General features: G+C 37.9%; 2 protein-coding genes across 2 annotated transcripts; both read right to left on the minus strand.

The window, feature by feature from the left end:
• Window positions 1-59: 59 nt before the first annotated feature.
• Window positions 60-4,799, minus strand: zmynd10 (zinc finger MYND-type containing 10). The gene is made up of 12 exons (XM_022746820.1): window positions 4,598-4,799; window positions 3,772-3,880; window positions 3,495-3,611; window positions 3,355-3,408; window positions 3,046-3,186; window positions 2,864-2,952; window positions 2,304-2,398; window positions 2,037-2,209; window positions 1,467-1,592; window positions 1,258-1,379; window positions 1,029-1,154; window positions 60-448 (listed from the first exon to the last, which is right to left on the minus strand). Exons 1-12 carry the CDS (start codon window positions 4,714-4,716, stop codon window positions 349-351), a joined length of 1,371 nt encoding a protein of 456 aa, XP_022602541.1. The 5' UTR covers window positions 4,717-4,799; the 3' UTR covers window positions 60-348.
• Window positions 4,800-5,872: 1,073 nt separating this feature from the next.
• On the minus strand, window positions 5,873-11,275 carry nprl2 (NPR2 like, GATOR1 complex subunit). Its single transcript, XM_022746811.1, has 11 exons — window positions 10,795-11,275; window positions 10,016-10,107; window positions 9,724-9,892; window positions 9,490-9,598; window positions 8,631-8,767; window positions 8,205-8,302; window positions 7,815-7,851; window positions 7,294-7,387; window positions 7,073-7,190; window positions 6,821-6,963; window positions 5,873-6,728 (listed from the first exon to the last, which is right to left on the minus strand). The coding sequence occupies exons 1-11, from the start codon at window positions 10,873-10,875 to the stop codon at window positions 6,661-6,663; spliced, it is 1,146 nt and encodes a 381-aa protein (XP_022602532.1). The 5' UTR covers window positions 10,876-11,275; the 3' UTR covers window positions 5,873-6,660.
• Window positions 11,276-11,804: the final 529 nt, after the last annotated feature.

Consider the following 11,804-nt stretch of genomic DNA (forward strand, 5'->3'; position numbering starts at 1 on the left):
AGAAACGAACAAAAAAAAAACAAAGTTAAGGAAGTCATTAAAGTAACTTTATTTGCTGCTGCTGTGATGAAGTGAAATGCGCTTCCACCCCGTCACTTACCAAGATCAAAACAGTAATCATCACAGGAACAAATATCACAGTATTTAAAACAAAAAGTTACAGCAAAATTCTATAACAGCATAAACTTTACCAGCATTAAAAGAAAGAAAATTCTTTATTTATAATATATAGAAATCCAAATCTGCTTTGTCCACATGCAGATCTGCTCTCCTCATATCTTGTTTATCAAAAGTCCCATCTCGCATTGTTTCTCGCCAGTCCATTCTGCTGCTTCAGCAGTTTCTCTTTCAGCTGTTGATGTTCAGCTCTCTCTGGATCTTCTCTGTCGCCTCGACCATGAGCTGACAAGCTTTCTTGTGTTTAGGCCAGTGTTTCACCTGACACTCTCTGCATAAAAAAACAAACAAAAAAATAAAGAGATGAAGTAGACTTTACACTTTTTAGAATATGATATCAATATAACAAAAACATTTATTTAAAACATTCAGTATTACAGAAAATTCATTTGATGGGCATGAAACAGATATATTATTATTTTATTCCTGATATCCATCCATCCATCAGCCACATCCTCCAGCTCCTGGGGGATCCTCAAGCATTTTTAAGACAGGTGGGATATGTAAACCCTCCGGCATGTCTGTCCTGCCCCTGTAATACCTCCACAGGGAAGTATCCAGGAGCATCCTAGTCAGATTCCCAAACCAACTCGGCTAGTTCCTTTCAACCAAAAGGAGGAGAGGTTCTACTCTGAGATCCATCTGAATGTCTCCGTATCTTAAAGGCTTAGCCACGGAAAATAATTTCAGCAGCTTACAGCCATGATCTTATTCTTTCAGTCATTACCCAAAACTCATGACTACAGGTGAGGGTTGGACAGTACCTTGACCAGTAAACTATGAGCTTTCGTCAGGCTCAGCTCCTTCTTCACTACAACAGTCCAGTACTACTGCTGGACTCATATCTGTACCTGTGGCAATACCATTCTCCCTGACATCGAGAGCATCTCTTTGCCGCTTCTTTCCCACAGGATCCACACTTTGGCTTCTCAGGGAGTAAACTCTCCATCACATCCAAGTTGTACGTCTGGGCCAGTCTGGTTAAAACAAACAACAATCATCTCAAGAATAACTGCAGTTCAAAATAACTGTAATAATGTCTGAGGTAATTCTGAGTTAGACCAGTACTTCCAGTGTTACCTCTGTGCCTGTAGTCTCAGGTCATTTTTAGATGGGTTGAATGTTTCTTTCACTTGATACTTTGCTATTGCCTTCCACTTCCCAGAATTCTCACTCACAATGCGGTTCCACATTTCTGGGATCTATACATAAAATAAAAGTGGGAGTAAATTCACAGGGACATAGTTTGACCTAGAGATGTGTGTGTTTATGTGTGTTAGAGTGTATACCTGCTCCAAAATGAGCTCTTTTTTTGGAGGGGCTGGGTCTGTAACTGCAAGATGAGCCAGGAAACGCTGCAGCTCCACCAGGTTTGGCAGCTGATCAACCAACACCTCCGTCAAGAAACCTCGTAGCTGTGGCACATGAGCGATAAGTCCAGAAATCATACAGCAACAAGTACAACAATATTGACCTCATCAGGATAATCTTCCCTGAGTTAGGAAGCCACCATTATAAGAACAAATGTGACTATAAGAGAGTGCACAAGGCCCTCTGGTTATATAATTAATGTAACAGGAAGAGGATGAGAAAACGTATAATAGGAGGAAACATCTTAGTCAAAACAACCTTTGGAAACTGAATCTGTGTTCTAACAAATGATATGATGTTGGAGGACAATGTTCTGGCATTCACACACTTCCTGAGCTTCAGTTTACAGCTACTATCCAGTAGGAAGAGGAGGAGTTGATTGACCTGATTGAAAATCAGGTTGCATGTTGATTAAATAAAATAACTCAAAGTAACTAACTAAAAGTAGAACAGTGCAAGATCATTTCAACATTTCACTCAAACCTTACCTTTAGAAGCTGATTCTTGTTGAAATTGTTAAAGTCATATTTCCTTTGGCAATCCTCCTTTAGTAGCAGATTGTAAAGGGCAATCCAGACCTGGCCATCTAGTTTTGTCATCTTCAAATTGTCCTCTAGAGGAATCTTCTGCCATTTGCCGTTTATGTACTTCTCCACCTCACCTACGGGGGAGACAGAGGCAAAAGGCACAAACACATTTGTAACAGATATTAAAATTCAAAGACATATTTGACATGCAGAAGGTGTGTGATATACCTTCTCTGCAGCGACTCCAAGGGCAGCAGTTAATCAGCTGAACCAGTACACAAGGCACATTATGGGTGCACAGCATGCGATTGATAACACTGATACTGGAAAGAAAAAACATACTCTCCTTTTGTCAGATGTCGAAATCAAACGATTGGTCAGTTAATCAATTAGTCAACTTTTACTAACTGATTACCAAGTTTCAAGCAATGCCACACATTCTCTAATTTCAGCTTCTCAAATGTGAGAATTTGCCACCTTTTTCTGTTTTATATCATTGTTAATTACATATCTTTGGGTTTGGGACTGTTGGTCAAACAAAACAAGCAGTTTGAAGAAGTTTTGGGGAATTGAGATCATTTTAAACTTTTTTTCACATTTTATAGACAAAACAACTGAATAAATTGTTGATAGAAAAGTTGATAATGAAAATAACTGCTACTGTTACACATCTACTCAGCTGCACTCCCAGAATCTATAAATATAATATCTATACACAGATATTCTCGTCTTCTCTCATGTATACCTCTGACTCCTAAACCTTAATGACGGCTCAGACACAGCCATACCTGTTGGTGTGATCTGTGATGTAGCGCAGCACAGACACAGCCTTCAGGGAGATCTCAAACTCCAGTGCAGCACTCTGAATCTGCAACTCCTTCACCAAGTAAAAAAACAGATGTTACTCATCAATTTAAGTGAAAGAAAGACCAAAAAACAAAAAAGAACAACAAATCTCATACTCTTTTACCTCTATAGAAGATACATCTGTTTGCCCTGTCAGGTTGTGTTGGTCATGAGCTGCGGTGCCCTTACTGGCCAGTAGGGTGAGTTTGCGGTGGCAGTAATCCACCAAGTCAAGAACAGAGTCATCAGCTGCCTCACATGAATCCTACACAACACACACGAGTCTTTTTAGTCACAATTAAACATTATTTTTATGGAGAGAATGAACCCAGAGTCTACACTGCCTTGCTTCAATCACATCAAAGCTTTAACACATTTAAAATTTGCTGCAGATTAATATCATTTACAAGTTTGTATTTGTGTACATACTGACCGTATGAAACATTATTGTTTCAAGTAGGTTTATTATCGTTGCCTCATGGTGGATCTAAGAAGGATGACATGAAAGAGCACATGAAATCAGATAGGAGTGCTGCAAGCTGATCATCATTTTACATTTCATTTTACACTCACCACCATGTAAAGATGAAATGTGTTCTTGGGATTGAAGTCCTGCAGCTGACATAAGATGGGGAACACTTTTTGCTTCCACACTTCGACAAGGATTAACTCATGGACCAGAACAGGTATCTACAAAGGGGGAGGGAAGAGAAAATCAATAATGTTATAATGTGTCTACTATGCTGACATCAAGACTTAGAATCTAAATTATTGGGACTCACTTCAAGAAATGTTTAATGAGACTGTGATAGGGCTTATCTAAAATCACATGTATAGAGGTGGCAGTCACCTTTCCATATGACACCAGGAGCTCCTTGACGAACTCATCATGCATGGCAGAAGCATTCAGTATTGCCTGCATGTTAAGTTTCTCGATGTACTCATGCTGTCTGAACCACCTGTCAACACAGAATAAAAAACAGTGAGCATGGAGTTATGCTTTGCTTTAGAATAATCTGAATCACAATATTCTGTTCACACACAAAAATGTTTTACAGAATAAGCCACAGTAGCAGGTTCCTGCTGCTTTTCTGTTTTAAACATTATTGTAAATTCGAATATCTTTGGATTTTTACCAGAGAAAACAAGCAATTATGTTCTTGGATCATGTGGTGGGTATTGTTTTCTATTTTCTGACATATTATAGACTAAATTAACAATCCATTATTTGAAAAAAAAATCTAACTAGAGAAATTTAACCACAGTTTTTCAGAATTGGTATTGTATTACACATGGGCTTGCCTTGGCAAACAGCCCATCTATTGTTAAGGGAGGATTTTCCCCTGAAATATGCCCAGCAAAATGAGACAGTAGTTTTTTAATGCTAACATTTACCTTACATTTAACATTTAACTAATAATGCAAGTATAATAATGTTTCTTACTATCTTCATCATAAACTGCAGAGCCTACTGTTCATGAAGGAGTAACAGCCATTCGTGCATTGTGGAACATGTCGGAGTATTTTGCTAACCACATGTTGACTTTCCTTATTTAGTTTTTAGCACAAATTCATCGTGACAGCATCTGCTACACACTGCATGCCAGTTTACAGTGTTTAGATGATATGCTAATCTAACACGTTAACTAACAGCAGGGTTAGCTGGTTCAGGTTACCTCGTAGAGCCCACTTCCTTGAGAGAGAAAGTTTCCAGACTTTGAACAAACGCCTCCGCTTCGACGGGCAGAATCACCGACGGGTCCATTTCGCTGCAGGAAGCTACACGACAAGCCATCAGTTAAAAAAACACTCAACTTAACTTCAATATCACTTCAGTGAAGTTGTTTCTGAAGTTAACTTAAATGGTGTTAGTGTTTCCTGTGGTTGCCATGGTTACTCTAAACCAAGCGCACACTGAGCGCAGATGCCGTTTTCCGCCAGAGGGGGGCGGTATATGTTTGAGTTAAACCAACAACTATATCATGTTATCAAAATAGTGATAGAGGAAGTATCCAGCTCCTTCATTTCTCAAATTTTACTGTGAGTTAAATATTCTTAAAAGTAAAAAAGGTATTATATTGATATATTGGAATATTATTACTAATGCAAGTAAGCAGCATTTTAATGTCACAGCTGGTAGAGGTGGGGTAGTTTAATTTGCAATGATGCATCATCTTTTGTTTGCTGATCTTACGTTTAAATCATCATTTACAAAGTAACCACTATAATTTAGGGAAATGTAGTGCATTGAAAAATACAAATTTTAAGTAGCATAAAATTTAAATGCATAAGTAGTGAAGTGCAAGTGCTTCACTATTGTACTTAAGTACAGTACTTGAGTAAATGTACTTAGTTACTCTCCACCACTGCCTTTACTTGAGTAAATCAGCAATACAACACTGTTAAAGCAGTAATGGCAAAATAAATTTGTACTCACTGCAGAACAATTGTCCCTGTGGATATTATACTACTATTATTAGATTATTACTGATGCTTTAGCTAGTTGTTATCATGAGTGAAAATAGCCTACATGTTGACAATATAGCTTAGATGATAAATATTTTCCCCACAGTCTGATAACATCAGGTCTTCTGTATCTGCCTGTTCCTGTGCTCATTCTGAGGCTCATGTTTTGAGGCTGCAAAATTACATACAAAGTAAAACTCTCGATGTTGTAAGTATGGAGCATGGTAATCTATCATATGTGGTATATATCTATATCTCTATCTACAGAATACTGGTTAGCTACTGAACATCAATTTGCCATGGTGGACCTGTCAAGGGGCATGTGGCACTGGAGAGCTTTAGCAGAATCCTTTATCTGGTTTGTTGTGTTGAGTACATGGGGATTCCCTTTATGATGGGATATAGGTTATGTAATTGAATTTTTTATATTGACTAAGAAATTAAGACTGCAACTGTGTCATAAACCATACGAATAGACATTTATTGCATTTTTTTTTTTATTTAGTGATATACTGTACTGTGCAAAAGCTTTAGGCATTAAACATAAAGTGAGGATGTTTTCAAAAATAATGCCATGAATAGCACTGGACGGTGCTCAAGCCCTAATAATGTTGTGTGACCACCCTTTGCTTGTACAACAGCACTATTTCTCCATGGTACAATTGCATGCAGTTTCTCAAGGGACTTTGCAGGTAGGTTGTTCCAAGCATCTTGGAAAACTTGCCTCAGTTCCTCTGTGGATTTAGGCTGTCTCAATGTCTTCTGACTCTTCATATAATCCCAGACTGAATCCATGGTGTTGGAGGCTAGACCATCTGTTGCAGGACTCCCTGTTCTTCTTGTCTCTGAAGACAGTTCTCTATCACTCTGGCTGTATGTCTGTGCTCGTTGTCATGCTGCAGAATGAATGTGGGACTGATAGGACGCCTCCCTGATGTTATGGTGCAATGGATAAGAATCTAAACATCTAGAGTGCCTAAACCGATTGGACAGTTTGTTCCACTGTCTTATAATTTCTCTTATTAATCACATATTTTCCCTTCTACAACATTAATAAATATCACCTTCCTCACTTGACCGAGATGTTGATCCCAATACTTGATCAAAAGCAGATTAGAATCAAAAACATTAAGATAACATCGAAAAATGTATGTTATCTATTTGCTTGCTTATTCCAAGAAAACTGTTCCTCTCGCTGAAGGCATCTTTGGTTGAGGTATCTTTCAGTCAGATGGCTGTCTTCAGCACAGAGCTGGTTTTTTTTCAGTTCACATCACTTCCAGCACACCACGATGTTGGGATCATTTTCCAAACGTTCGTCCAGCTCCTGGTAACTGATCCCTGTGAAATCATGACATCAGCCTAGTTAATACACATGTAATTTGACTATAAACAAACTTGTTTACTTCCAAGGGTATTTCTTTGTGACCTGCCTGTTTTGCAGCAGATCTCATCATAACTATGACAACCGGTATAGAGTCGAGGCGGCCTGCTCCTCTCATCACGGATCACCTTCACTGGATATTTCTGCAGCCGTCGAATGAGAGACTTCATCAGTCCAAACTGGATCAGCCTCCTAAAAGGCAACACATGATATGACACATCTGTAAATAAATCTCTCTCTGACCAAAATTTTCAAGAACCATCAAGTGTTTTCAGGAACTGATACGGTGAGTGATGCTGACCTCTCATCAACCCTCTGAAGCTGCTGTGAGTAGCGTGAGCAAAGGTCTCGCACTGTGGTTCCTGGACTCAGACCACAGTACAGCTGGAACACGTCTCTCAGACTGGCCCGCTTTTGACCTGACAAACAAACGGAAAAAAACCCCCCCAAAAAAACAGGGCAATGAACATCAAACAATACAGGAATAAATACTTGACTTCACCAATCACAACGCTTATTTACCCTGCTTGGAGACGTAGTTGAGGCACTCCTCCTGAATGGACTTGTCATCTATGAGGCTCTGGACTTTGGGGGTGGTGCAGTACACGTTTGAGTACTGGTGGGAATAAAAGGGCACAAGACAATAACTAAACTACACAGACCTTCAAACAGCTACAACAATATTAGGGATTAAAGAAGCAATATTACAAGAAATAGTCATAATATTTTTATAATAACTTTGTAATAGTTTAAGGATAAGGCAAAAAAATATCACACAAAAGTCACAATATTTGAAGAAAAAATCTTTCAATATTTCAAAATTTTAATACTTATTTTTAGTCAATTGGTGAAAACAGTGTGTCAGCTGTTATGAAATTATTTAACAATAATGATTTTTTTCTCAAAATTTTACAACTGTTTTCACGCTAAAGTAAGTCTTAATTCTAGAAGTTTCTTCTTCCAAAAACAGTACAGTTATTCCATCATAAGTGATAACACCACATTCTAAGACACAAAGTTACAATGCGAGTTTGGTTTTGTACCTGGTAAATCGAAACCAAGGTCACAACATCATAATACCTGTGAAAGAAAAGGAGGCTTTGAGTATCTCTCTTTAGTTTCATTTGGAAACATAAATTTCGACACGCTACGTACGTAAGTACAACACACACCAGCTGCACTGTGAAGTACTGCATCATTTCAAGCCATAAAATGTGGTGAAAGCAGTGCTTCTCTGAAAACTTGAGCCCTATCAGAAGAAACTGAGAAACAGAATATTGGCTTATCCTAATGTGGATCAACCCACAGTGACATTCACCAAGTCACCACAGATATGCAGGCCTGCTGCACTGTATAGAAAACATAATGGATGTTTTGATGTGCGTCAGATGCCTCTGGTGTGTGTTGCCCTTTATTCACTGAAATGTACTCACAATAGATTCTGCACAGCAATACGAACAAGATTCAGCTCCACATCCGCTTCAGCTGAAATCTTTTGGATGTGTCTAAATCCATCAATATAGGGCAGGATCTGTAGCAAGATACAGTACAACATTACTGGCTTGTACTAAGCTCCATGACCTGAACTGCCTGTTTAATAAGCTCTATATGCATTATTATGTACCTATAATTCTGTTCATTGCTACAGCAATAAGATTATTGTACCGGTAAACCCGACTCCTTCTCCTGTTCCTACATAATTCCTTCCTTTCACCTATAATGCACTGCATGTAATAGAGGTGTTTATATCACTCCCTGCACAGATGATAACAAACGTTTAATTAGTTCTAAGAATTTCTGATTATCTTATCACAATGTTCCTCGATATCAGCCACGTTCTACTGAGGGAGAGTGCCAACCTGCTGAGTGGTGAGATCCCACTGAGATTTGATAAAATGGTCTTTACACTGTGTGAAGACAGGAACGTCATACTCCTGCACAATCGGGGGGTCCTTTCGCAGCTCGATCAGCTTTAGATGTATAGTGTTAGATGCATCTAAATCAGAGACAATGAAAAGAAAAAGAGACATTTAAAAACTATCCTGATAGCTACTATTGCCACTAAAGCAAAAATAGGTTTTCAAATGCCAAACCATTATCTTTAGTTCTCACTTCCTGTCTCTTAGAAGCCGTTACTATGCTTTTCACCAGCGTTTCACTCAAAAATAAATTAAAAGCACTAGTTACTAATTATGTTTGCAATTTTAACAGGTCAATATGATTAATACATTTTTCATGCAAGGATCTTCATTACTTCTAATGACCCATCTAACTGGGAGACCTAACTAGTAAATCAACTAGTAAAACTAAATTCTACTAGTTAACTATAACCTAACCAATGCTAAACTCCTCACAAATCCTCAGTGTTTTTGTGAAGTGTGTTAAAATGCATTTCCCCTTCACACAGCTGCTGTGTCTTGGTGCTTGACTTATATGTCTCTTTAGCAGCCAAAACATCTCTAAATTTCACTTTGGAACCCTTTTGGTCGGTAACCTTCAGTGCTGCTTCAACAAAAAGGACAGCTGAACAAGATTTTTTCTAGTAGCACCTCTTCAACAGACTATTACAATTAATCATCACATCAGGGCCGTTTCCTGTTGCAAACACACATAATTTGCATTTTGCCACCACTGTCAGCATTCATGTGAAAGAAACAGTTACAGCAGCTGTTGCCACAAAGAGAACTGGAATGTGCACAGTAAAAACTGAAAGAATACCTATTGGTAAAGTACAGGCTCCTGTAGCATTGAGTTCTTCCAACAAGGTCGACATGATGGGTAAAAGTTTCTGCTTGCTGTCCTCGTTGGAAATGAAGCCACTCTCCAGCTGCAAAACAAGAAAGCAAAAAAGATTTAAGATTAATCTCTAGGATGTCTTAGTACTGGGAACAACACAATTATCAAATTTGTCACATTTGATATGGACAGATGTAAAAATGCATCATTTACTACCTCCAGAGTAGTGAGGTACCCAGACAGCTTCTTGACAATTGGCTCGAGGGCACATGTGTTGGTTTGGGCGTCACAAACAAGGCCAAGGTTAAACAGGAGGGCGTTCCGGCTATACTTTTTATGTTCAATGCATACAGGACACCCGATTAACTTCTTTCCCATGGCAGTGCTACAATAGATATGAAGAGCGGACACCATTCCCTTGTAAATATAAACACATATCTCAAGGGTAAAAAAAAAAAAATCCACAAATTATGACAAGAAGACAGAAGTGGAGTGGTACATTACATACACTGTTATCAATTTGTTTTGCAGTTCTGGCTTGGTGATAATATAAACCTGAACTGTGTCAAAGAGCTCCCGTGAAATGTATTCCTCTGGGACCTGTCAGGAGAGGACAGAGGGGACACTGCATGACACAAGACATCCTATAAGATAGACTAAGGAGATTATTGACTGTGCACTTGCAAGGTCAATACCACAAAAATATAAATAAAGGATTAAATACACGTTTACCATTAATAAGATTAATGATTCTAATTTAAATTCCTTGATATATACACTCAATCACAATGATGCATAGACTAGACAAGGACAATCTGTCTTGCTGCTTGTGTCCAAAGGTAACAATGCATGCTTTTCTTGGGAATATGATGAATAGGAACACTTGGAGGTTAAATCACACACAACATGAAAGTACAAATATGATCCAAGCTTATAAGGTTATGTATCTAACTTAATTACAAACCTCAACTTGTTACTAGGTCTACATATAACAACTATTTTTATGATCTATTAGTCTACAGAATATTTTATCAATTAATCAATTTGTCGTTTTGTCAGAAAAAATGTGGAAAATATCCATCTTAGTTTCCCATAGCTTCTGATGCTGAACTATGTAATTACTGTAGCTTCACTACTGTGTCACAATAAGAATAACCACAAAGGTAATTACAGTAACTATGATTATTAATAAGACAATCGTGGTCATTTTATTAGAGCTACCCTTGTTAAAATGTTGAACTGTGAATTTGAATCTCACTTCACCAAACATATTATTTGCACACTTACCTGATATGTTATCTTTGGGCCCAGAGTAGGGTGAAACTCACTGAAAAATATACACTCTATTCGAGTGGTCATGCCTATCATAGACCCTCTGGTCAGGGAAGCCTTACAGAAGGACAAAATACAAACTTTAACCAAACTACTTCAGTTTTAGATGATGGTCTCCTCTGCCTGCCTTCCCTGTTTTGCCTCAGCTGTTATTTAGCAGCCACAGCTAGCTGCTAGCTTCGGCTTTAGCGTTTAATAACGAGCTAGTGAGCTCCTGTGAAATACAGTTAGCAGCTCTAACGTCTGAACAACGTCATAGCAAACGTGTTATTAGTTAGTGTACTTAACAAAAGTGATGTCGACTCGATAGTGAACTATTCAACAAAGATACTCGAGACATTCATGTACACCAGACAACAACTAACTGATGCCTTCAGGGGATCCTCGGAAATTTTTTAATTCTTTGAGGTTGCTAAGAAATGCATTTTACCATCAGCTGTTCATTAACTAAACTATCTTGAATAAGTACTGAAACCTTTTACTTGTGCAAAAGTACTAATACAACACTGTAAAAACACTGTTACTTAAAATGGCTCCTGCTGTGTATCATAATATTAGATTATTACTACGCATGCACATCACATACCCAGAACCCAAAATGAAACCTTCACAATGCTTTGGTCCAACCAACACTCCAAACCCCAAAACGATTACGAATCAATAAAAATTATAAAACAATTTAAAGAACAAGCAGAAAATCCTCATATATGGGAATATTTGTAATTTTTTCATGAAAGATAACTTAAATGATTATCAAAACAGTTGTCACTAACCCTATCAATTGGGTAATCTATTTCTGTAACAACACATTATATCTAATAGAGCTCCTAATATGTTTTTGTATTCAAAAATGATATTTTTTAAATATATGCAATATTTCTGTTCTAGTGTAGAGGAAGCAGGCCCATAAAGTAAAATATAATTTACAAGTGACTCAAATTTGTACTTCTCAAGTACTACAGTAC

This window comes from Seriola dumerili, unplaced genomic scaffold (assembly GCF_002260705.1).
Source record: "Seriola dumerili isolate Sdu_G_001 unplaced genomic scaffold, Sdu_1.0 BDQW01000109.1, whole genome shotgun sequence".
Lineage (NCBI taxonomy): Eukaryota > Metazoa > Chordata > Actinopteri > Carangiformes > Carangidae > Seriola > Seriola dumerili.